We start from the raw sequence: 27,475 nt of genomic DNA, 5'->3' as shown, positions 1-27,475 counted from the left end.
CTGACATACAAACACGTGGCCGTGCCATCTGTTTGGCATGGCTGATGCTCCGGATTAAGACAATACTCCACCACAGTGAACTATATGCACAAGTCTCGCAGACGTGCTTCATTGGCATAGGGTGGAAATATTTTATGTTGTATGATTATGTTAAACTATTGTCAAGACCAATTTTTTCGGCTGCCAGGTTGTGAAAACTCACTCTGGCTGGTTTGACCGTTTCACCATTTATCTCTAAACAAGACCAAAAGTTTACAGCCGTGCCGAGCAGCACTGTGAGGCTCTGCTTAGACATAGTAGTTGCTTTGAGCTAAATGCAGTATCTGTGCGAAGTAGGTGTAAAGCAGGGGCCAGCAATTAGATTAAACGGTGGGCCAATTTAGTTTTACAGGCGAGGTGAGATGCAGCCCGTTGTCAATACTTTTTTTTCTTAGCAAATTTTTATTTTGGAGTATCTTATTTTAGCGAGTTGCAGCAGCTTGGCAAAAAATGACTCAAATGTATGCTTTGTGTTGCACCGCAAGACTTAAAATATAATTGACAGTTTATCCACATTCAGTAAACAGTGACCTGCTTCATTAACAGATGAATGAAAGTACTCTGTTATGTTTGAGATGCAAATCATTGATTATATGTGTCGTAACAAGGTTGTGATTATTGGGACTTACACAGGCCTTGTATTTACATTGTTGTCAATAGTACATTTTTTAGAAATTATGCAAAGGTTTTGATGCAAACTATGAAAAGGAAAACTCCAGTTTTCATCAAGGACCAAATAATCCTGTTGGCTGGCCGGGTTTGGCCCACAGGCCACTTTTTGACCCATTTGCAAACATTTGCTATTTAGCACTAAACACAAAGTACAGCCGAGGCTGATGGGAATGTCATTAGTTTTTGCAGGACTTTGGTCATAAACAAACAGACAAACTGAAATTTTGATCTGATGATGGTGCTAGATAAGAAATTAGGGGATCATCAAAGGGATTACAATATGCCCTCTTCACATCAGATATTTTGACATGTCATATGAAAGGCACAGATGTAAATAATTACTGCTTCAGGGTCCTAGTGTTGTGCATACTGGCTCAATGTCCCGGCTTACTGAGATAACTGAATGGAACGGAGCCATCGTTGATGTCATTCGTTACAACTGTGCTTTTCCTGCTCTCACATGTCAAAATGTCTGGTGTGAAAACAGGCCGTTGCCAAATTTTAACATCTAATAGCTGTTGGGCCATCTCACCAAAAACCAGAAGTATGAACCGTGTGGTGGAGCGAGAGGACTAGTCAGAAGAGCACCAATGTCTTGAGGATCCATCCTCTTGGGAACACAAGTTTTTGTACAAAATGCCATGACAATCCGCCCAATAGTTGTTGAGATATTTAGAGAAGCTAATCACCTGCCACTGGGATTTTTCACAGCCGTGACACCCCAGCATTTGCTGTTATTACTGACTTCTCACTGATCTCTGAAGCATTAGTAAGTTATTGACTTACCGTTAATGAAGCCATTGAATACAGCTACTTTCGAATAGGGCACAGTTTATTAAGGGTTTACAAGCTGTAAATAATGGAATCATTAGTGGCTAATACACCATTTACTAATGCTTTACAGATCAGTTGCAAGTCATTAATACGAACAACTTTTGGGTTGCCAGAAAAAAACAAAACAAAATCCATTTAGAAACAGCCCATTAACATTTACAACTGCACACTTAAATTATACAGATAATCTGACTAGCTGATGATATGCGTGCAAAACCCGAAACAGTTAAAATGTAGAGACAGTAGAGTGAATGAGAAATATAGGTGATAAGAGGTGTTATTATTACATTTTTAAGTTGAGGAGTTCCCATGCTGACACCATCAACACTATCTTGCATCAGCGTGCCCTGTTTATGCTTTGGTAGTAACACGGCTGAGTGTTTCTATGCAGTAATAAAGCAGCTACAAATGTTAGTACGCCATTAATGAAGGGTCCTCTCACTTTTCTAATGAACCATTAGAAAAAGTTGGTTCAATTATAAATGTTAATAAACCATCAGCAAAGGGTTCTACAGTCCATCAAGTCTGCAGTTGTAGATGTTATTAAGCAGTTTATAAATCGGGTTTGGTCCAAATGTCGTGCAGCACTTTTCAAAGGGTAGGTGGAGGGGAAACAGAAAGCTGAAAAGACGAAAGTGCCATGCCGGAGGAGGATTGGCCACAATCTGGCAACACAAGAGTCGTTCCTTTTAATAACTGATCTAAATGCTGAAATAGCCATTAGTAAAAAAACGAATTAATTACAGCCTATAAACCCTTTATAAGTCGTGCCTTATCAGAAAATGGCGCCGTTTTCGTTCTTTTTTTTTTTTTTACCAGCATATTAGACATTCACATCGAAGGTGTGCGCGAAAATGTTCGCCGTGCTTCTCGCGCGTCGCCGTTAAAAAGCGCTGCGAGCGCACACGAATTCGCACGCAGACACGCCCCCGGAGCGGGCCGCGAGCGGCGCCGTGGATCTCGCCAGCTGTCGTCGCTCGGGGAAGGCCGTCGGGGCGCCAGGTGAAGGGCGGGCCGAAGGGCGGCTGTCGCTTTAAGAAGTGGTTGCATGGCGAAGCTGGTGATTTTCCACTCAAAGCGATATCGAAACGCGCACCGGCTCCCAGAAACAATGGTCGCGCGGAGAAATAGATCGCACTGTCTAACTCAGCGGTAAACGTAGGCCCACAGAGCGAGGAACAACAGGCTGCTTAGTAAAACTAAGGGGACAGGTAATCCGGTATTCTTCTTCACACGCCAAGGCAGTAAATGAGGTTTACAGCGTTTTTATTTTCAAACTCAAAGAAAAAGGTGCGATAGAAAAACCAAAATGGGAGCTTTTAAACGGCGTTTTTTTTTTTTTTTTAAGGCGGGTTGATTTTTTTTTTTTTTTTTTGTCATGTCACAGTTATTTTCATCTTGGACTGCGCTGACTCATTTCATTCTCTGATACAAACAGATCACCTTTGCTATTTTTTTTTTTTTTTTCCTGATAACATGATGCTCTGTCCCTCCAGTTTCCATGATGCTTCCGCTAAAGGAAAAGAGGGGAATCCTGCGTTTTGACCCCGCTTTGAAAACAACTTGAGTAAATAGTGTTTTGGTTGTGAAAAAAAACGCGGCTTTGGCCTTTGGACCCTGTTTCCAGTGTTTATAATCGATAAGACCCTGTTCCGCGTTTCTGTTTGGTCTTTTTTTGGAGGGCTGCTGTGATGCGTTCAGGCGCGCCCGGGCTTCACAGAGACGTGTGTGTGTGTGTGTGTGTGTGTGTGTGTGTGTGTGTGTGTGTGTGTGTGTGTGTGTGTGTGTGTGAGATAGGTCGGGTGAACTAAGACGTTTACCGGTTTATATCTTGTGTTTACTGGCACATACTTAACCTACTTCCTCTGTCTCCGCCCCGTCCAGTGTATGATTGATTGATGTGCGTCCTCTCATAACCCCAATTCGCCCTCTCAGCAGGATAAACCCTGAAGGGTAGGTGCACTTTTTTAGCTGCTAGTGCTGAAAATAAAATTCTCAAACCGGGGACCTTTCAGGAGTCTGTGCAGGGTTTCCTGCAAAATAATGAGTGGCTTATTAATATTCACAGTAATTTTAGCTGGTATTGATTCTGAAAATGTGACTTTCCCAGTTAAAAGGTTTAATATTTTTGTGTGAATGAGCTCATTATATGTATGTATGCATATATCTGTGCATACATACATATATATATATATCTATATACACACACACACATACACACACACACATATATATATATATATATATATATATATATACACAACATATGTGTGTGTATATGTATATGTATATATTATATGTGTGTGTGTGTGGGCACCAAAAGCCCCAGGTTTATTTGATATCATTTGTGTCTGAATAATTTGGTTAATGGCAGATTTGTCATTTGTGCCACTGATGTAAAATATCAGCTCTGACAGATCCGCAATCTTCCATCCTGGGCTCTGTGTCAAAATCTAGACCTGAATGTTTTAGTTTATATTTTGGTCTTTTGTTATAACGTTGTGCTTTTTATTGTCATTGTGTCAAGTAATCACACCAAAAGCTAAAGAAGTATGCAATGTTGCATTATTCTGTAATACTACTGTAAGGTTGAATCCAGCTATTATTTTCATTATAAGTATGTCTCTTTTTTAATAATGAATTGATTGTTAATTGTATAAAATGTCAGAAAATCATTAAAACAACATATTTACTTTTGTCTGACCAATAGTCAAAACCCCAAATATGTTGAATATTCTACAATAGATAAACAGGGAAAATGTGCAAATATTCACATTTGAAGAGCTGGTGCCAGTGAATTTTTGGCTTTAAAACATTTTTTTTTGCCTAAAAGATGATTAATCCAATATAAAAAAAAATGTTGCCAGTTAATTTGCTGTCAATCATCTATTTGAGTAATCAACTAATCATTTCAGCTCTACAGTCCGGGTTGGCTTCTGGCTGCCTGGGGAAATAATGAAACAGCCATGTACAGTGGGGCTCACTAGGAGCCCAACAACAATTTTTTGCCCCGGGCCCCCCATGGAGGTTAATCCTGCCTTGATTCACATACACACATATCTGCTCCTCACTTGCAACTTATCTGATCATCATAATGTGAGCATCGATTTTAGAGCCGAGATGCAATAAAAACCAAAACTAATGATTGAGGGTGGAAGACTGGATGATGTATTTGTAGGTGCCATTTTCAAAAATATAGATCCAGTTTGACCCTGTAACATCACCTTTATTCAACAATAACTAAACCTATCTCACAGGGTTTCTTTCTGCTTTCTCTCTGTCTCTCACACTAAAGTGTCTGTCAAAGGTTACATAATGAAAATGGTAAACAGAGCAGGATACTGACCAAACTATGACAGATTATGGTGTGGTGCAAAGCCAAGAGGTGTCAAAGGCGTGTGTGTGCAACTTGTCATCAGATGATCCCTGTCTCCCATTTAACTGTGTAAATCCTGCAGCGGAATTTATCGGTTCTTAATTGACTCTTGAATGCCAGCCTTTGTTGGGTCATTGTGAGCTCTCAGAGTAGTGAATGGTATCTGAACAGACCATGGACAAGCAGAGGAGACATATTACCTTATTAGGCATTGTTATAAGCTGATACTGTACTGGTTTACATTTCCCACATAACAAACCACATGTCATGAAAGAGCGGAGGACAGCGATTCGAAATGTCCCGCATACCAGAAATTAGCACAGCGTACTCATGAATAAAAATAGTTTTCACACAAAGATGCTTGGATGTGGCGTGGTGATGTGATGAGGGGCTTGTTAGGAAACCGTGCTTCATATTTTAGTGCTGTTTGAGTGAGTAAAAAAAAAAAGGGGGGGGGGGGCAGTAAAATTCCCTATCCTGTCTTCAGTTCATCCATTTGTAATATATCATAATTCAAGACCAATCCCCGGTATTGGACCAGCCCAGCCTTTCTATTCCTCTGACTTGTCCTCTGTGTCTCCAACATGAATAAGGAGTGTTGTGTGCTTGTATGACACACACTCGTCGTCACCCCCCCCCCCCCCCCCCCCGGCCCCACTCCCCCTCCCTTGGCTGTGTGTATGTTTGTGGGCAGGGAGTAGTGGCAAGTGGAAATTTACAGTCTCCCACGTTGGTACCTGAGTTGTCTGTCACATCGAGGCTGCGTCCAATCTCCACTTTGGATTTAATTGTCTTTAGGCAGGGGGCGGGCCCCACTGTCAGCTCCACTTCTTGTGACCCGTGTCGGCATAAAGGCATTCAGTACAGAGGAATGGTAACAGCCGAGGGAGAGGAACGCTATACATAGTCGCAGCCATGAAGGAAATGTAAGTTTTTTTTTTAAATTGCTTTGCTGGAGAGAAGAGTTTGAGTTTTCGGGTTGTGCATGTGTTTAGTCAAGTTTTTCTGCATTCATTTTCTTAAAAATGTCAAATCGAAAGCAGTTTAGTGCTTCAGTTGATATTGTAAGACTTCCTTTGTATGTTAAAAGAGATATATAGAGAAAGGACAGATATATATATCTATATATATATATATATAGATATGTATATGTATATAGATATATAGATATATAAAGATGTATGTGTATATATATATATATATATATATATATAATATAAAGATGCAGATATTATTGTTGTCTTTACTTTTCATATATACAATAAGCAGAAAGAGTCAGTGATTTCAATTGTACATCAGTAAGAATTTTAAGATAACTGATGTGCTGAGATATGTGGGGGTTTTTTTAAATAAAGTTAAGAAATTTCTGGTGAAGTATGGCTGGGTTTACTCCTAAGGACGGTTGGCTTTAAGTCTTATCTGACGGGCAGAGAGCCTCCTAACACCATGCAGCCAGGTGAAAGCATTCGCTGAGCAGACGAAAGTGAAAAGGGGGGGCGACAGGATGAGAAACCGAGTGGGCAAGAACTGATCCAGTTATGTAAGGAGGTTTGAGAATGGAAAGCGGTTCAAGCTGACTTGTCATGCATAACAGGAAGAGAGAAATCCTAGAAAATGATGGGAGGCAGTGTGCACACAGGGGAATGGAGGGTTGTTGTTCAAGTGTTAATTAAGTGAGGAGACACATCATTCCCAGAAGGAATGTGAGAGGTTTCAGAGTCTTCTTCTTCATGTAGTTGTTGGCAGAAATGCCCATTCCTGCGAGGTCAACGTTGTTATTCTTAGGTTGTTATTCTAACGTAAAATATGCTTATCATTGTCCCATTTTAAAAGTTCCACTGACAGTTTTCCCTTTTTTGTTTTCAACAAAAAGAGAACTCAGTTTAATAGTTTTAGGCTTGACACTTTTCTGTACAAATTGTTCTTTTACCTGAGCTTCAGTGAACAAGGCCATCTGAATTTACTTTGTGACACGCAAGGGTTAAGGGGAAGTATTTGAAGTTGCTGTGCTGACTTCGTCTCTGAAAAAAAAGAGGAAACATATTTCACTAGTATTACAAATAATCTTGTAGAGCTTAAATCACATTCAGTCTTGACATGTTTTACAGAATTATTCCTGCCCTATTAGGCTTTTTTTTTCTCTTCTTTGGCTCATGCAGGGAAATAGGATACCTCAGTCAGTAATAACAAATCCTGTCTTTCTTGGAAAGACGGTTTACAGTGTAAACACTTTGTGAACTTAAGCTGCTGTATCTTCCTGAGAGCAGCCAGGGCTTTGGGAATGCAGAGGGATATCTCCCTCTCTAAATTTGGATTACGGTGGGCTGACTCATTGCTGATACAGTGGCATATGAGAAAGTGAAAAGAAAAACTTTCCTTCAGGTTCAGGCAGGGTCTAATAGGCGTGTATCGTGTCCAAACATTCCCTTCCTTTTCCTTCAGTGACAATGTGCCCCCCTCTGAGCAGAAAAATCCACCCTGAGACACAGAGTTAAGTCAGAAAACATAGTACTACATGTCCAGCAAATACAAAAAACTTAGGTGAATGTGCAGATGCTGTCACCAGGTGATTGTCTTGCAGCTTTGGTACTGTTTCATCTGAAATATAACATATAGATGTTTTTACTTAAAACCAAGAAAATCTGTTATCTTTAGTCTGATTGACTGAATAATTGAGGCAGATAGAGAAACACATTAGGTATTCTCCCTGGTTGATTGCCCTGGTATATTGTATATTGCACAAACCATTGTGAGACTAGCGTTGGACTGGGTTTTGTACTTTATTGCCAGCTTCCATAGCACAAGGCGTAAGACATATGTTTGCATATGTTTTTCATTTTATAATTTGATTTTGCTCTACGTTTCAGCGTAAATCAACTCCCCCAACATTTCTCCATCCTAAATGACCTCCATGCATCAGTCGTTCAGATTAGCAAGATTAGCAACATTGTACTGTATATCATGTACTCACACAGCCCGCTGTAACGCAATCAGGAGACGGCATTATCTTCCTAATGCTCCTCTATCTGTGTCTTATCCCTCTCACCTCCGTCTCTCTCTATTTGACTCTGTCTCTCTCCAACTATGTGTCCTTTTCCTTTTTGCTGTCCTCAGCATGGCACAGAAAGAGAAGCTCCAATGTCTGAAGGACTTTCACAAGGACACCCTGAAACCTTCACCAGGGAAGAGCCCAGGCACGCGGCCCGAGGACGAGGCCGAAGGCAAGGTTCCTCAGAGGGAGAAATGGGCCAGTAAGCTCGACTTTGTCCTGTCTGTGGCCGGAGGCTTTGTTGGATTAGGAAACGTCTGGCGATTCCCTTACCTTTGTTATAAAAATGGTGGAGGTAGGCAGAAGATACACAACAGATGCCAGAGCCGAACATGTTGTGATGATTGTAGCAGGACGATTACTCTGAGTTGATTCATTTTCTGTATCCATCCTCCAGGTGCGTTTCTCATCCCTTACTTCATCTTCCTATTTGGGGGTGGCTTGCCTGTGTTCTTCCTGGAGGTAGCACTGGGCCAGTACACCTCTGAAGGAGGGATCACCTGCTGGGCCAAGCTCTGCCCCATCTTCACTGGTTAGTCCACACTGCACATATTCACATACGGACACAAAAATAAAGGTTCTGCATCACAGCGTAAATCTCCCCTGACAAGAGCATTTAATATTTAATTCAGGTAAAAGCCTCATTTGTCCGAATGAGAATTCTTCCCTGATTTTCTTCCTATTTCAGTCCAATGTTCATCATTCAGACATGATGTTGGGCTGAGGCCAAAAGCCGCCCCAAGTAGAAAGTATACATACATACACCCCAAACATACATAAATATACAAAGGCAAAAACCACATGCTTGAAGCCGCTCCAAGACATAAAGTCATCCTTGGATCGCAGATCTGGTTTGTATAATGGATTGATGAGTTCTTCGTTGCCATGGAAACAGACCAGCAAAAAAATAAAAAAATAAAAATTAAAGTTGCCTAGCAATCAGCGCAATCTCATGCAGCAGGTTTGCATGGAAATAACAGGATCGTCTTTGTTGACACGGAGGTGCAGTGTGGATCCACGTGTTTCGTTTAGCTTACAGAACCTTTTAAATACAGTATGTCCTCTGTGACAGCGTTGTCAGGGTGGGGTTCTCCCACCAGCCTCTTGACCAGAGATCACCATAAGCTACTGATACTCTTAAGATCCCCCGGGGCTTCTCATTACTCTTAGGTGCAGCCCGTCTACCTTTGAGCGACAGCTGTAACGAAGCACTGAGGCGCCGCACCCTCAGCAGCTGCCGTGATGCCCTTACTCATGTTCACACGAGTAACGTAACATGAAAAGAGAGGAAACTGTGCGTCGCCGGATCCCTAGCAGCTGCCGATGGTCCCCGCTATTCAAGGAACGCTGGGGCTGCTGCCTGTCCATCTGGTGTAGCGTCTGGCACGGCAGAGAAAGTCCACAAGTGGCCGCGAAACTGGCCAATCACAAATCTCCCCATTGTTCCTCCTGTCTTCACGTGTTTTTATCACACAGTGAATTCACGACTTTACTCAACACACACCAACACACTGCAGAGTGCAAATACACACACACAAACACACACACCTGTCACAGCACTGAGTTGTCTATCCATTTGCATTTGGAATGTGGGAATGAGGAGGTGGGGGCGACAGAGATGATGAGTTTAAAAATACTCCGAAGCAATGGAGGAGTACCGGGGATTTCTGTGTCCAGGTTCATGGCAAAGTCATCTAAAAATAGCAAACAACACTAAGGACATTATAACAGTAGATAGTAGAGCCAGGGAAGTTGATTAAGAGTAAGTTGTTATGTGTTTGTATTAGCCTGCTTTTAGAGTTGCTCAGCAGCATTATTCATCTCACTTAAGCAGTTTAATCGTTTACATAAAGTCCTCCTTTAAAGAGTAATTTAACCACAGGCAGCTGCATAGAGTGTGCTCCATGGCACCTACAACTACACCCACCAGTGATGTCACAGTGTACTGACACACCCTGGAGTACACTTCTACATCATTGCAGAGGGGTGAGAAGTTAAAATCACGGAAGGTCAGAAAAGACAAGATTTTTAGCCGCTGTGCAAGCGACCATAATCAGTACGTTAACAACAATGGATCACGTGACTACTTTTAGGGTATGCAAAAGGTATTGGATGTGTAAATAGGCAACTGTATACTATCACGTTCGCCGTGTCAATGGACGTGGTGATAGTATTGTAAGTAAGTGTTGTGGCGATCGCTTGTATTTGCTGTCGACGTGGTAAAAAAAATCAGTTACTGAAGGTGTAAACTAAGCCATCACACAAGAAAAAGCTTATTTGTAATATGTGACTGTTTCAAAAGATTAGAAATGATAATGCTGAGCTTAGCTGGGTGATATCTTGAGCTGACGCCGCAATCTGGCCTCTCGCTTTCTTGTCTCCAGGTATTGGCTACGCCTCTATCGTGATCGTATCTCTACTTAACATCTACTACATCGTGATCTTGGCCTGGGGTCTCTACTACCTGTTTCAGTGCTTTCAGCCGGAGCTCCCCTGGGCTAAATGCAAGCAGCCCTGGAACACAGAGCACTGTGTGGAGGACACAGTCCGCAAGAACAAGACCCTTTGGCTGGCAGCCAACATTACCAACTTTACCTCCCCTGTCACTGAGTTCTGGGAGTGAGTTTTCACTGACAGCATGCCTAACTGACACACACACACACACACACACACACACACACACACACAACATACACACATGCACATCTGAATACACTAAAGTAACACTGCCTCTTTATCTTGCTTGGATAAATTTGTTTGAACAGGCAAAATTCCTGCAAAAGCCACCGTTTACTTTTATAAAGTACTTTCAGTTCTCTGACAGTTTATTATAAACTTTATTTGAACCGCACCTTTCATAAATCACATGCAGCTCCAGGTTTTACTTTGGCTGTCAAACTTAACTGAAATACCAAGTGTAAATCCCAGTGTTTTTCATGCCCGTTTGCTTCGTTATATGTTTGAATTTGAGGACAATTGATCACAGCAAATGGCACTCAATTACAAGTGTTTATGCAGCATCAGAAACTTAAAAGGCTCCTGCTTCAAAGCTTTTCCAAATTATCTTGTCAACATTTTAAGTCTATTCAGACTCTGGACAAGCAGCAGAGCAGCAATGAAAGGCCAAGTCATGTGCCTGTTTGATTTCCACTTTTATTGTACTCTTATTTGGTGTCTTGTAGTAATAGTCTGGACATGACCTGCTTCCTTGGGCGTGTTTGAAAATGTGCACGTTAACCTTTTCTGTTTTAATTCCCACAAACTGCCATTGACCTGTGCCTCTGTATGCTCTGCAGACGCAATGTCCTCAGTATCTCCTCTGGGATCGAGGACATAGGGCCCCTGAAGTGGGACTTGGCCCTGTGTCTCCTAGCAGTGTGGGTTATCTGCTTCTTCTGCATCTGGAAAGGAGTCAAGACCACTGGGAAAGTGAGTGCCAAGGCATATACACATCCTGTACTTATTGTGTTGCCTGGATGCTGCTTGGCCTTTACTTTTTACCCTGACAAGTTAGTGACAAAACACTGTTGCCCAGAGAAAACCCACAGGCTTGGAAACAAGGTTGATTTAGTTAATTTAGAGACACAGGCCTCCATGCTGTCCTGGAAGTTACTTCTTGGCCAGACTTTCTGTCGGCTGCAAACAGTTGACTGACGCCCCTTAGCCCTCTTTCTGTTTCTGTTAGCGGGAGAGAAGCTGGGCCTGAGCCAAAAGGAGAAACTATGTGAGGAAAATGATTAACCCTACTGAGAACCATCTTTGGGATTATTTCTGTATCTTACAGATAGTCCATTGTTGTGATAAGTGTGCTTTAAAATGATCACCCTTTATTGTTTAACCAGATAGCAGTTCAGAAAGTGAGAAGCCTTCATTCAGTGTTATAACTGCTTCGTGCTCTATTGGGCATGCACTCTATCTCAAATCCCTATAATGACTTCTGTATGCAGTATGCATCACTGTTCACAGATCTAAGCAGAACAAGAGCACTGTTTCTTTTGTCCAGCAGTTGGAAAAATTTGGCCTAGAAATGAGAACTTAAAAGGGAAGTAGTGTTTATTCCATTCTACTGCATCTCAAGGTTTATGAGTCATAGGTTTTGGCTAATAATTCCTTTGTCCTGTCTAGGTGGTGTACATAACAGCGACCTTCCCTTTTGTGATGCTGATTGTGCTGTTGGTTCGTGGCGTGACCCTGCCTGGGGCAGCTGAAGGGATCAAATTTTACCTTTACCCCAACCTTACCCGCCTACAGGATCCGGAGGTACGATCGAAAACTCTTCCCTTTTCGCTCTTACCCCTTCGTATCTTCTACATTTCTGTCTACGGGTATTAAAGGAATCGCTGGACATTTTGAAACATACCCTTATTTGTTTTCTTGCTGAGAGTAGATGAGAAGATTGATGTGATTCTCATGTTAAATAAGAAGCTACAGCCAGCAGCCACTTAGCTTAGCTTAGCATAAAGACTGGAAACAGATAGCTTGGCTCTGTCAAGTAACAGAAAAGTAACAGAGTCCACCTACTATCTTCATGTTTTAGCATATGGACAAGAGAGTGATGCCATTCTTCTCATCTAACTCTCAGAATCTAATTAAATCACTGTAGTGTAGATCTATGTTTCAAAAGCCAAGGATATTATTTTCCTTTTCTTTTCTGTTCTGTTATATAATTTGATTACATAATTTCTCATGAGTGATTGAATTAACATCAAAACCAAGTCGATATATATCAATCGGCTAGCCCCCATGTTTCTATGTGTGCAAACGCTGAGGTGCTGAAATAAATGAGATTTGACTATGCCTCATAGAGTGATATGCACATGATATGCATGAGATTTCAGATACAATTATACCCTGCTCAAGAGCTATTGGTATGTTTAATATGCTGTTGTGACTGTTGTAGCTCTATTTGATTAGTGGTTGCAATGTTTTTTATATTTTATATTACCCACCTCTGCAGCTCAACTCAGCTATGTTGACCTAAGTAGCATCTTTCAGCTCATTGTTTTGGTTTTATGGCCGTCTATTTTACTGTTTCGGCTCTCAGGGTAAATTTTGGGGCCTATGTTCCTCTGGAAACACGACTCCATATTCATGCTTGCTAATGTTGCTCCATGCAACATTAGCAACCATGAAATGCAACTTAGAGGCGATGATATGTTAATGCTGTGTTCACATCTTTTTCCCTTTTCTCCCAAGTGGCCAAAATCAGTTATACAGGCTTAATCAAATATTTGCCTTCTCAGTGTGTGCAATCACTTGCACTTTTGATTAGCTGACAGTCAGGAGCTCATGATGAAATTTCCCCAACACATTTCACAACAGGTTAATTTCTTCTCATATGAAAAAAAACTGTGGAAATCAGTGCACATCTTCCTCTGTCTCCTCAGGTGTGGATTGATGCAGGAACCCAGATTTTCTTCTCCTATGCCATTTGCCTGGGAGCCATGACGTCACTGGGGAGCTACAACAAATACAAATACAACTGCTACAGGTGAGTTGTACTTCCGCTGGGGGGAGTGGGACTGTGGTAGTGACAGCAACTCGTGTCAGAGACGGTTGCGTGAAAAGAAAATGGGAACTTCGGTTCCGCCTGTGTTCATTAACAACCTCCATGACATATGTGTGACATAGGGACTGTTTGCTGCTGGGAGGCCTCAACAGCGGTACCAGTTTTGTGTCTGGCTTCGCAATATTTTCCGTCCTGGGCTTCATGGCACAAGAACAAGGGGTGGACATTGCCGATGTGGCAGAGTCAGGTACGAGGGTCCAAGGTGATGGCAGCAGTGATGGTGGGCGCTGCTGCCAAAAAAGAAAAAAAAGAGAGAGAGAAAAAAATACAATTGGAAACTTAAAAATCAGTAGGACAAACAACAGGAAAATTTAAACAAGGAAAAAAAAATATGACTACTTATTTAGGTCTCTGAAACGATGATGCTGAAATGTATCGGCAATTGCACACTCCTTGAATAAAAGCTTCAAAGAAACAGAATTGTTACTTCAGTGTGAAATACGGTATGTTCCACCTTTTTGAGGAAAGATTACATCGCATCGGTCAAGTGCTGTGTGTTGTAGCTTCATAATGAACTGCGGTGTTACAGAGCTCCTGCACTGGGCCATCATCATTATTACAGGTGCTTCAATGGCACAGGGTGTCCTCATGCGCCACATTCGACCTGCTCACGTCATTTAGTAGCTTTACACTTTTTGACCAGGGGACATTGCTAAGAAGATTGGCTCCCTTCTGTATGTACTCTACTGTATGTGCACTGGCACCCTGAAGTGATATTCTGCACTGCACTGTAAGCCCAGTTCTGTTAACAAGCTGTGGATCTCCTGAGCGAGGTGGACGCCACCGGTTCTGTTTCTGCCTTCCTTTATACTCTATGTGGACTTTGAAGGAGATGTGTCTTCTTTCAGCATGCCTACTCTCTTCAGTTAATGTTAAACTCTTGCTATCTTTGAGACTGCAACTTGGATATAATCATCTGGGATACCAAACTACAGTTGTATGGCAATGACAGTAGTTCTGTGATGGACATACTGTACACAGAAATAGACACACATAGAGTGTACATACATCTGTACATACAGCTGTTTAATTGAGGCAGTAATTTATGTGATTGTTAACTTTGTGTCTCATGCTCTTATTGTATCCTGTTGAACTGTTTCACGGCTCTGCTAAAATCCTCATCTGCTTTATTTAGATTAGATCAGACTCCACAATTTTATTTACACAGTTAGTAACAGTACAATGAAATACAGTTCAGCATCTTACAAGATAGTGCAAACAGTAGCAAAAGTACATATGGAGATATATAAAGATAAGCTAGTATACAGAATGAATAATAGACCAGTGGGGTTTTCTAACTGTAAGGATGTAACTGTGATATATACATGTATAAATAATATACAAAATGAAAAAGCAGCTGTAATACTGTATGTACAGTATAATATGTCAACGTTAAAGAGATAATACTTACAGTTGAATACAGTAAGTAAACACACACAGGACACCTGTAGCTTGAGAAAACCCTCTAACCAAATACACAACACTCAATCTAGTTAAATTTATCTCATGTCTTTCAACTGTTGGACAAATTACATCATATTTCCTGTAAATTACTGGCAGCGTCAGACCCTTCTCAGACTCTCTAGCTCAGTCTTTACATTATTTTTTCCGATCCCCTTACAGTATGTCGTCCAAGCTGAAATCAGATAGAAATGTTAATTCTGTCCTCTGCCCCTTGTCCCCATCCCCACCCTTTTCTTCTTCCAGGTCCCGGCTTGGCCTTCATCGCCTACCCTAAAGCTGTGTCCATGATGCCGCTGCCAACCCTCTGGGCCATCCTCTTCTTTATCATGTTGCTGCTTCTGGGCCTCGATAGCCAGGTCAGTATTGCCACAATGGCTCTGCTGTCAAGCTATGTACAGAATAGATGTTTGGTGTAGTGCCCATTTATTTCACACAGACACCTCCCAGGAACCACGGGTTAGTTGGCTCCTGCCACGCCCAATGTGTAAAAGACATTTAGTGTCTCTCTGATCCATATCTAACTTCACCTAGGTATCAGATAACTGACAAGTAATGCAGCCTGTTCCAACAAAGGCATTTTACTACCACATTCAACTGCACTGTGTGAGGATTATTGCCCTTATAATGCTCTGTAATGCAACAAATTAAAATTTTTAGAAGTTGATAGACGTTTGCCAAACATTTGGTCAGAAGAAGTCATTATAATAGCTTGCAAGCCATTATCTAGCTTTGATAGGAGGCAGAGCTTTGATTAAGACAAGATAATCTACGTAGACAAAACATAAGTGTGCACCCGAGGGATTCTCCGGCTATATCACATTTCCTGCCTCCAAGTGTAATTCTACTCTTGTGCTAACTCAGTCCTGCACATGGGCGGCCAGTTGTCTCAGCCAACTGCGAGATCTGCCCAATACTTTAAATTTGAGCGCAATTAAATAGTCATGAAAGTGCGGCAATTTAGAAAGGGTCCCAGTGACAATATGTGTGTGTGCGTGGGTGCCTTTTTCGACCATAAATTTCATGCCGATTTGTAGTCTTGAATGCTATACATTGTTAGCATCGCTCACACACACATGCCGTTGTTATGTAAGGGTTTTTTGTTTGGTTTTCATAAATCAAAAGAGCATGCCCTTGGTGCATAAAGACACTGCAGTTTGATAAATGGGAACAATTTCATAATTTTTTTATGACATTATGGAGCTTATGAGGCAATGAGAAGACACAAGGGAGCAAGAGAGGGACACAGGCAGGGAAATGGAGATGGTGATTCACTGTTGTTTTGTTTCTGTTGTGTCTTGGTAGCAACAAATCAGTGTTGCAGAGAGAAGCCTTGTTTAAATTCTCATTACTGCCCAACAAAGACAGCTCTCTTTCTCTAATCACTGGTTTGTAGAGGCAAAAGAAGAGCTGCCTGCACGCAGAAAGAGACACAGATTGTTTTTTTTTTTCTCTGAAAACTTAATGGTTGCTTTTGTCCCCACAGTTTGTTGAAGTGGAAGGACAGATCACCTCTATTGTGGATCTGTATCCATCTCTCCTCAGGAAGGGTTACCGGCGAGAGATCTTTATAGCTGTGATGTGTTTCATAAGCTATCTCCTGGGGCTCGCCATGGTAACGAAAGTAAGTTCACCAGCAGTCTCTTCATCGAGCCTCCGCTCTCTTCCTTCTGCTACTCATCCTGTTTAGAAAAGGAAAAGAGGCTCGGCGCATTCGGATCAACAGCAGAGATAACGCCACAGACTTTCCACTTGCCTGTCGGCTGTTGCATTGTTAAGACCAAATATGGCTTCCTACCACATTCACCACTCACATCCTGTGTGTCTGAATGGAACAAGCTGGAATGCTGTTTTCCGTTTAGCCGTTAACCGTGCTTCAATGACGTCTCAGCACCTGTTGAACTCTGCTTCTATTGGTGGAGTGCCAGCATTCTTGTGTACTGTTTTCAACACCCCCTTCCCACTCTGCTTTAGTGCCCCCTTCTATCTCTGTGACTTTTTTTCTTTCCACACAAATCAGAGAGATAATTAATGGACTTTTCTGTCTTTTCCTTTTTCTAGGGTGGCATGTATGTGTTTCAACTCTTTGACTACTATGCAGCCAGTGGTGTGTGCCTTTTGTGGGTTGCATTCTTTGAATGCATTGCTGTAGCCTGGGTTTATGGTAAGTGGGAACAACTCTATGTGATAGATTTCTGTAGTGTGTGTCGTTTTTCAAAGTAATGATCCCGAAGAGCTGAAAAAAAGCACAAATGATCTCTATAGCGGTAAACAAAGGTGTCCTTGTGGTTCTTTCCACGCCAGTAAAAAATACGTTCAACTGCATATAGGGGTGTGGTGAACGAGGTAGCGTGGTTTACTAGATTGTGATTGGCTAGCCATGGTTCCCTCCCACCAGATTACACACTATCATTATTACTGAAGGAAAGTATATTTAGCCTAATAAGAAAAAACCTTATTCTAATGAAATCAACCCTGCTTCCAGTAAAAAACTTTAACTTTGTTAGCTTTGTTAACATGTTTCTGTTTACATGAAGCCATCTGATTCCTTCAATTACCATAAATCATTCATCTGACATTGTTCTGCAACCAATGTATCTAGATTATGCACAAAAAAACACCCTGCTATTCAAAACACTAGTCGCTGATTGCCTGTGATGATGCCCCCGTTGTTGAATCACACAGAACAGTTGCACCTCTTCACAGTGACCTTTTTGTTGTGGGAAAATGCAGGCTCTGAGTCCTAAACCAGTGGTTCCCAACTTGGGGGTTGGGACCACACAAAGGTGCATAAAATAAATCTAAGGAACTGCGACATGACCAAAGACCCTGGTAACATATTTTCTTAATCAACTTGTTATTGTCAGTGATGGGGTCCTACGTGTACACATGATTTTCTGCCAAAGTTAGAACAGTTTTGTGTATTTTACATGACAGATTTGTGTATTTTGGTTGTGCTCTTCACACTTCTTTGAAGTGCTAATATATTAGTTGTGGGTACAGTATCTTTGCTTTTGTTTCCAGGCCACTGTCAATCAAATCTGCTCAGACCACACCCACACTGTCCTAATGAAGCAGATTAGTACTTTTTTAAGTGTTAAGCTCATGATAAATAATAACTAAGAATGTTTTTTCTAATCTTTAACCTTAAATGTTGGTTATACTGTATATTCATTGATATGTAATGTTATTTAAAAACTAAATATTTACCAAATAGGAAAGAAGAATTTCTCCTACACGAAATAGGCTATCTTTATTATGTATATCATATACTTTAAAATAGGTTACTTCTCTCAAGTATTAACTTATTTCTTGTGAAATACTGGTGAGCTTTACCTCCAATAAATCACTCTTTGGTTGAATTGCTCACTGCCCATAGACATATGCAATCTATGACAAGGTGTCGTGAGTACACATCGCTTGACTTTGAAGGGTCACAAACCAAAAATATGTGTTCAGACGACTATTGGAAGCTTTTTTTTAAAATATTGTTACAATAGATAATATTGTAGCAGCATCACAGAAGATCTTAGTAGCTGCTGGGCTTTGCTTCTAGCTAGTTTAATATAGTTTAGTTTTAGTTTATTAATCAGCAGTAAATGAGCCACTAGTAGCCTAGCACGCTAATTTTCATCTGTATTCCCTCACCAGATGTTAAAACAAACTGCAAACTGAATTAAAGAACATATTGCTAACATGTACCAAGTAGCATAATAACAAACATCAGGCACATGTAACACACAGTACACACACAACACTAAACAATGCAATAAAACGTTGTTCACTAAAAATCAACACCGAGGAAGCATGAATAATGACCTAGTAAACAGTTTTAACTGACAAAGCCGAGACTGTTGATAGTATATACAGTATATGGTACATGGCCCTGTGGAAATATATGCTGCAGTTTATGGCAGACAATAGAGATAAAGGGCTCGTGAAGCTTCTAATTTCCAAAGGTAGATATGAAGGTCATTCTACAACAGACAACAATAACGTGTACATTAGAGACTGATGATAACTTATCCTACAATAATCATTCAATTGACAAACTTTGCTAAAACATATGCAAGGGCTCATGTCATTCTTTATTCTCTTTATGTTGGATAGGAGTTGATAATTTCTACGACGGAGTTGAGGATATGATTGGCTACAGACCAAACGCATGGATGAAATGGAGCTGGACCATAATCACTCCTGTCCTCTGCATGGTGAGAGATCAGAGTCAGTTTATTGTCTTGGAGGGTTTGGAGATACTGTTGTTGATGTCATGTGACTAATGTTGATAGGACGACTTTCAAGGTCACAGGGAGTTGTACAACTTGTACTAAAAGCAGCATGTGTTTGTTTCCTAGGGCTGCTTTGTCTTCTCCTTAGTGAAGTACAAGCCCTTGACCTATAACAAGGTGTATGAGTACCCTGACTGGGCCATCGGTCTGGGCTGGTGTTTGGCCCTGGCCTCCATGATCTGCATCCCAATGGTGATGGTCATCAAGATCTTGCAGTCTGAGGGACCCCTGATCGAGGTGAGCTAACACAACCCTTCAGTGCTTTTAAAAGAATAATTTGACATTTTGGGATTTACACTTATTTGCTTTCTTGCTGAGAGTTAGATTAAAACCACTCTTTGTGTTTTTACGCTTAATATGAGGCTAGAGCCATGAGATGGTTAGCTTAGCATAAAGACTGGAAACAGGGGGAAAAAAGCTGGCCTGGCTCTGTCCAACCGTAAAAACAACAACCTACCGGCACCTCTAAAGCTCACTAATAAATATGTTACAGCTTGTTTGTTTAATCTTTAAAAAAAATCCAGGTTTAGAATCACGTGAGCAGTTGAGCCAGCTGAAGTCATCAGTGGGCTAGTTTTCTGAGGATTACATTCTTGTACTGTAGAAGAAGGTAAACAGTGAAGAAGCACATAACAAAACTTAACGCTGTGAAAAACTTTTCAGTCAGCCTGCCATGGTTCTTCATTCTATCACCTCAGTTCCGTTTTGACAGATTGTGATTGAACAAAAAAGCTGGCTAGCTAGCTGATGTTAATTTTAGATAATGCTAGCTAACATCCAGTTTCCACAGAAATATCAGATAATGGAGAGGACACAGCTAGGTGCCATATTTTAATTATTAGACACGACAACAAATGTAATTTTCAGTCTTGCTTGGACAGCCAATACTGGTCAGCCGACAGTAAACATGCTAGCAGAATAGCTTGCTACCACCGTGGGTCACATTGCCTTCTCATTACCGTGAGGTTGCCAGGCAGTCAGGCTAGCTGTTTCCCCATGCCTCCTGTTTTTATGCTAAGTTAAACTTATCTGCTGCTGGCTGTCGCTTCATACTTAGCACATAGTACGTGGTATTGATTTTCTGATCTTACTCTTGGCAAGAAATAAGTGTTTTACTCTAGCAGCTAGCAACTAGGCTAGCTGTTTCCCAGATAACAAAATTATTCTGGCGAATACCTAACTATTGGTGTTTTATTCTGGCTCAATATATACCCGGTTCCTTGGCCCAAGCCCAGGCAACATACAGCATGACTGTCAGATGCTACTTCCACATCTGGACAAATCGTCCCGGCTGTCAAAGAACACTGGAGGATAACAGCTGGAATCAGCTCATATGTTAAAGTGTATGGACCAAACTCAGGCCGAGGAACCAGGCATATGTTGGACCAGAAGTTTAATTTTGCTATCTGGGTTCCCCCTGCTTCTGGTTTTTATGCTAAAATAAGATAATCTGCTGCCAGCTACTGACATGAGAGTGGTATCTACCTCTTGGCAAGAAAGCTGCATATTCTCCAAAATGTTCAAGTATTCTTTTAATAAAGAGTGCATGGTTTATATATACACTATGCTTCAAAACTGACATATTTCAATATATATATTGATTTCAATATATATATTGAAATGTCACCCAGTTTTAAATAAACATGACTTGAATTATGTAACATCTTCACAAATACAGTTATATTGTTGAATTATGATATCTGCCATTTTAAATTTGATAACTGTCAATTTACGCCCTAAACTGCCCCAGTTACTAATGATCGTTAGTCTAATCTCTCATCTCCTTCCCTCAGAGGATAAAAGCAGTGGCAGCCCCGGCGAAGTCAGGCGTGAGCTCGCGCCCGAAAGAGTACAGCTTGAAGGGCAGTGAGCTGACACAGCCCCTGGACCCAAATGGGAACAATGGCTTGATCAAGCCCACCCACACCATTGTAGAAACAATGATGTGAGCGCTCTCTGTGAGAGGAATAAGATTGATGTGCTTTCTGTGTTATTATCATATTTGCTAACTTTGATAATGGTAGGTTTACATTGTCCAGTATATTCACGTTAGAGATACTATGGTTTGATTTCTATGAAGAGAGTTATATATTATTGTTGTAATTTTTTTTCTCTTGCAATTTTATTTTCTTTTTTATTTTTTACTATATCAATATTGTTGATGTTACAATTGTTGTTGCTGTAGTTGTCACTGATCTCAGTTTAGACAGTATTTTGAGATAGAACATGTTAAATGTTTACTACCTTTCATGTCGATTCCTGGAGAGATGAGGAATTTGCTTTTTTTTTTTTTTTTGGTGTAATAGAAGAAAAGATGAAATTCTCACTTCTCATAAATTCAGTAAACTAAATAGGTAATTAACCATGCAAAAGGTAGAAAACGTCTAAACACCCTCACGTGATTGTGGCATTCTTGTTGCCCAAGCTAATTTCTAATCTGTTGTTGTTGTTGTTGTGTATCCCGCAGTGAAAATGAATGTACCTCCGCTAGCGGCGGAAGCAAGCCACCCACATCTCTCACAGTACATATCCATATCATGTTAAGTGGCAATATGCATTGTATCGAGTTAATTTTGCTTAACATCCTTGTAAGTTACAAGTTCAACAAGGCTTTGGCCAAATACTGTGAGAAATGCATTCATAAGAAGATACATACTCAAAAACAGCCAAGAGAAAAATAATACAGAAGAAGAGACAGCTAAGGAAGGAGAAGTAAGGAGAAATGGGAAGAGGCATTTTTAGAGTATTTGTACACTGCCTGTGTGACTACTATAGTCAGTCCCAGTGCATTTATTGAAACCTCTCTTTGCACTTTATATGTCATTTCACCTTTATTGTAGTATTTGTTGTTATTGTTGCAAGGTATTGCAGTTACATTTGCAACACATTTCAGGAGGAAATATTTTTAGCTTCTAACTTTTTGATATTGTAAACTTTGATATACAGTATCTAGTTGTCTCCATGCTAAGACAATGACGAAATAGAGTAGAAATCTGATATCAAATATTCTGATTCTTAATTAGTAGTAGGACCTGTGAGAACATCACTCAAAGCAAAAACATCACTTCTTTTTCTAATCATCCCGACAGCTCTCTCCATTGTGCTCATTTCAGTAGCAGAACTACCACTGGATTCTAGTCTCTAATGTTCACTTTAGACATTTGTATGTAGATTTTGAATTGTTTGTAAATCACATATGCCTTTTTGTAACAATTTTATACTATACATCATATGAACACCATCACTAATTAATTATTTTACTGAAAATTCAGCATTTTATTTTCTAAATATTGATTACATTGTGAGCCTGGATTACATTTTTCAGTGTGCAATATTCATTGAAGCAATGGCATTCTCTGCTCATTCAAAATGCATCAGCAAATTCAAAGTCAATTTAATGTTTATTCACAAAACAACTCACACAATTAAATGTAAAGTCTGAAGGAATTGTTATCCTGAAGCATGTGCAGGAGTCACCACAGTTCTGTACAGCTTTGTCCATAGAAATCTTCTTTGCTACTTGGAAGTTCAAGTGTACCAAAGTATTTTTGTCTCACAGTTGTCCCCTTTGAGATGCACATTGCATCATTCTATAGAGATTACCAATAAACATCTGTTTCTTTGGATTTATTTGTGTTAATAATTATTTTTTTCTCTAAATATCTCTGAGGCAGTTATACATAATTACACCTTCAAACTGAATAAATGGCCATCTGTACATTTGACACTAATATACACTCAGTGGCCACTTTGTAAAGTGCACCTGTACAATGCAATCCAATACAATTGTACTGCCATAAAGTCGACTTTTATTATGCCTCTACTCAGTTTTTGTTAACACTATCATAGATGTATTAATTCAATTATACTGTATGTTTTGGAATTGAGAGGACAATAATAAATATAAAACTAAATATACACATTTTTGACTGTCATCAAAAACTGAACCACATGAGCTTCGTGAAGACAGGTGTTATGACGGGGAAGTTGTATTGGATTAAATTAGATTGTACAGGTGTGCCTAATAAAGTGGTCACTGAGTGTTTTTAATTACCATTAATGTGCTTGAGTCAAATTTTGATTTTTAATTTATGAGGCCAAAATTATTACTAAGTGACAGGACAGACATTTTTTTGTATAGATATTTTGAATGACAGGGTAATTTTATTGTGTGAATCGTGTACCAAAAAAACACGTACCAGTTCCTGCTGGTACTTAAATGTACAGGAAGTACATTGGAAGTTGGTCGGAATTCACCTATGCAGTGGCCTAGAGTTTAATGTGTTTAGTCTCCTGTAAGTACATCGCTGTACATCCAAAAAGATTAAGAAAAGAGGAGTCCTCCGTTATTCTGAGATTTGTATCCCTTTTCCTCAAGCGTCCTACCCCACAACCACACAGAGGAACCCCAGCACCCCCAGTAACCCATATATATTACTGTACAATCTTCAGAAAGACCTCAATCTGAGTTTGGGAGATTTCACCAAAGCCCCCTTACGTTACCTTACTGTATCCCTGTAGTTTTGGTAGCTTATCATAACTGTGGAATACTATGCCATAATAGTTTATACTGTAGGCTCTGCAGAATATCAGACTTGTTGTCATTTAAGTTTTTACCAGTGCTATACCTTGAAGGTACCCGGTATTAACAAAAATACTTTGTGCTTTCCTCTAAAATGCCCAATTAATTCCCCCATCTTCCACTGTACCTGCTTTTAAGTACAAGTAGAAACTAGTAAGTACTCGATTCATATAATGAAGTTACCTTGTAAATTGTGGGCTGTATCATAAACTGTAACATAAACCGAAACATTTCATTCTAACCATAATAATCATGCCTACATACCCAAAGAGTTGTTTGCTAAATGGAGATCTCACAAGTGTAACATTGCAGAAATAATTTAAGAGACTGAATTTCAGCACAATATCATCTTATCTGTCTTTGCAGACATCCAGCTCAGTGTCGTTTTGCAGCGCCTGTATATCATCGCAGCTCTTAATTTTCAAGGTTAACTGCACATGCCAGGTGTTGCGTGCATGGTTACTCTGGTTTAAAGGAAGTTGTTGCAATTGACTTTGCCCACTAAACACTGCTATCTATTATTTTCAGAAGACTTGGACTATGAACAATAAATTTGATTTTCTAACCGCTTGCAATCTCAGTCTTCATCAATACTGTGTATTTTGAGTAAGTACCACTTATACCAATCACACTACATCTTGATTCCACCCCTGAAATAGCTATCTATATTTAATTGAACATCCTACACTGAAGGCCACCATTGGCATCCTGTCACCCACCTCTCCCCACTGGGACAGCTCATTGACACTTGTCCTAAATTTTTCAAGGTGTTTGTCCCACCATCAATCTAACGCCCCCAGCAGGTGGGAACTGCATAGAAATGTTACTCACAAAGATGGGATTGGCTTATTTGGGCATTTCTCTAGTGTCCCACTGTCCGTCCTAAGCCCTTGAAACACTGAACCCCCAAAGACTTTAATTCATGTCACCTGCATTATCAACATAAGTGCAGAAGGATGCAAGGGCTCCAAATGTTTCAAATGATTTTATGTTCACTTTTTGAACATAAAATCATTTATTATTATTATTTATTTATTTATTTTTTAAATCAAATCCGGAGAAAACAAATGCCTTCAGGGAACAAATTAGACACCAATGTGTTCTTTTCAGTTCTTTTACGGATTCGGGATTTAAAAACATGTATACTGTAATGAAATACAAAGAAACACAGTGTTTAAATGCAAATTTTACAACACGCTGTTGAGTAACCAGTGCCACATCATCTATGGTTTCATAACTTTATTGTCATAAAAAGAAATACATTTCTTATTTAATAATAAATTAAATAACAAAAATAAAATAATATCCAATAAATCTTTCAAGTTCCTTTGAACAGATTCCCAACATATACAGGGAGGATGTGGAAATCAACCAAAAAAACGTGCAGCCACATTCAGTATCACAGCTTACGTGAAGACACTACTGTATGTGCATGTACTGTAAATAAAAAAAGCACTGCATACCATGATTCATTATAGATTCAAATAAAGGTACAATACAGTAAATGAATATAAAACCTTAAAAATAGGCCTCAGATTGAAAAAAGTTAACGCCCCAAGGATGAATCAGTCTCTAAGGCTGCTCTAAATAAGACAGTGCAACTATCTCAACATGTTCACATCAGCCAAGACATGAGATGAAACAAATGTTTCTTGTTTCCATAGAAGCAGCTTGATAAGCAAGCCAGATTTGTTACACAAATTCTTTATAAAAAACACAATTTCATGACCAAAAAAAAAAGAAAAAAAAAAAGAAAAAAAGGGAGCACTCTCACAAAGATCCAGTCGGCGCAAACGGATTACTCCAGTATTTTTATATTACAAGGAGGAGCTACGCGCTGAAGACAAACCTAATGCATGCGGAACATGCTTCTAGATACTGGTAGGAGAAACAGCTACTGCAGAGAGTAACACACTTATGATAAATCCAGTCACATGTGGAGGGAAATCATTCATCAATGAAAATTGAAAGGCATTTCATCCTCTGTTTTGGTAAAGGATGTGATTCACTTAAGGAAGCATCAGCGATAGACCAGACACTCAGAGCCACACAGTGAAAGCGAAATGTGTGTAAAAGTGCAAGGGAGACTTGAACTCGTCGATCATAGATCTAAAGGGGGGGGGGTGTCAATAGAGAAATGTGGGTTATGTGCAAAGGTAGTGATACAAAGAAACGTGCAGAATGTGAAACTGAAAACAATATCTTTGTAAACGTGTTTGAGTCATCAGGACGGTAACAAAAAAAAAAAAAAAAAAAAAAAAATCCAAAAATGCAACATTATCTCTGAACACTGGAGTCTCTCTGGAACCATTTAGAAACTATTCATCCGTCAAAGGACACCTACTTTAAAACGGAAAGGGTAGAGTGTCTTCACAAGCATTCATGGTATTAAGATATAAGGGGCTTTAAAATATAGTTAGTGACACTTGGCAAGTAGCAGAGAGCATTCTGTCTATTTGGAGGCACTGTCCCTTCTCTAGGGCAGGCAGTGTGGAGGAGAGACTGGAAACGAGGGCAGTGAGCCAACACGTGGCTGAAATAACTCAGTCCACTAACGCCCGATGTGTCAGTGTGTGTGTCTTTTATATGCATATAAAGGATTGCATGTGAGTCTTTTGTGCACAACAAAGAAAATAACCCACTTCACACAACTGGGTTGATCTTCTTTCAATGAGAACATGAATCCAATTAAAGCAAAAGATCGTAAATTTATCCAGTGTGTGCGCGCGCGCAGCGTTCGACTCTCTCCAGAGCTGGGACGTGTGTGTTGACATCCTGGCTCCGTCAGAAGCTATGACTCGCCAGTTATATAACTCTACATGTGGCTTTGCCTCTGGAGAGGGAAAAGGGGGGGAAGGGCCACCACTGAACTGCATCATGTGAACACAGTGACTAAAACCAGCGAGAGTGAACACATGCATTTGTAACTTTGTGAGCGAGAGATGCTTTCAGGCGGTGGAGAGGGGCTGTTTGTGATTGTGCGTTTGAGAGGATTCTCTGTGCGCTGAACATCATTGTGATGGTCTCTCTGAGAGGTACAATGTGACAAAAACCTAACCTGGCGTGACTTGAGTGTGTGAGTGAGTGAGTGAGTGAGTGAGTGAGGTCCCAGCACTACAGTGTTTCAACAGCTAGTGTTTGTCTTTGTGGTCACACGGCGATGCTGTTGGTCCTGTGTTCAGGAAAACAGGACAGGGAGTTTGAGGGGTCGTCACAGTCGTCGGGCAGCCCGGTATCTGCTGCTGCCAGTGGATTCCTGCTAATGACCAAGTTCAGGCAGTCGCCAGTCTCCATAATTAGGGGCACAGTTAGACAACAGTCCAGGTCCCTGGTCCTCACACGGTTCACCTGGAAGATTAGCATCAATGAAAACCATCAATCAACATGCTAACTGCATTCACATTTGTGTAGTTTGACACTTTGGGAAAAAAGAATTATTGCTCTATTGGCAAAAGTTTCATTTTAATTTTTTAGCAGGAATAACAGCAGACCAATGAAAAGCACTACCACACAGTGAGGCCAAAGCAATACAATAGCGTGAAGACAAGACCAACAAAAATTACAGGTTAGGCAACATCCTTCATATATAAGGTCTATTGTTTTT

The 27,475-nt window shown here is 40.3% G+C and overlaps 2 protein-coding genes across 3 annotated transcripts in view; one reads left to right on the top strand and one right to left on the bottom strand.

Moving 5' to 3' along the window:
- The first annotated feature begins 2,623 nt into the window (after positions 1-2,623).
- LOC120803604 (sodium- and chloride-dependent taurine transporter-like) lies at positions 2,624-22,915 on the top strand. 2 transcript variants are annotated; one of them, XM_040152222.1, is made up of 14 exons: positions 2,624-2,756; positions 8,036-8,265; positions 8,368-8,502; positions 10,355-10,589; positions 11,267-11,399; positions 12,096-12,230; positions 13,358-13,461; positions 13,602-13,726; positions 15,247-15,359; positions 16,487-16,624; positions 17,062-17,164; positions 19,111-19,211; positions 19,356-19,526; positions 21,083-22,915. In XM_040152222.1, exons 2-14 carry the CDS (start codon positions 8,037-8,039, stop codon positions 21,236-21,238), a joined length of 1,878 nt encoding a protein of 625 aa, XP_040008156.1. In that variant the 5' UTR covers positions 2,624-2,756; position 8,036; the 3' UTR covers positions 21,239-22,915. The 2 variants fall into 2 exon arrangements, with proteins under 2 accessions (XP_040008156.1, XP_040008155.1); XM_040152221.1 differs by lacking the exon at positions 2,624-2,756 and adding an exon at positions 5,649-5,847.
- A 2,692-nt stretch (positions 22,916-25,607) lies between these two features.
- The window catches only part of LOC120803605 (glutamate receptor-interacting protein 2-like), a 34,385-nt gene continuing 32,517 nt past the window's right edge, over positions 25,608-27,475 (bottom strand). The window contains exon 24 of the mRNA XM_040152225.1: positions 25,608-27,219. Within this exon, the coding sequence (XP_040008159.1) occupies positions 27,022-27,219 (198 nt within the window). The 3' untranslated portion in view covers positions 25,608-27,021. The remainder of the gene's footprint in view (positions 27,220-27,475) is intronic.

This window comes from Xiphias gladius, chromosome 18, assembly GCF_016859285.1.
Source record: "Xiphias gladius isolate SHS-SW01 ecotype Sanya breed wild chromosome 18, ASM1685928v1, whole genome shotgun sequence".
NCBI classification, from domain to species: domain Eukaryota; kingdom Metazoa; phylum Chordata; class Actinopteri; order Istiophoriformes; family Xiphiidae; genus Xiphias; species Xiphias gladius.
The sequence above is the reverse complement of the archived record's forward strand: the minus strand, read 5'-3'. Positions and strand labels throughout refer to the sequence as shown.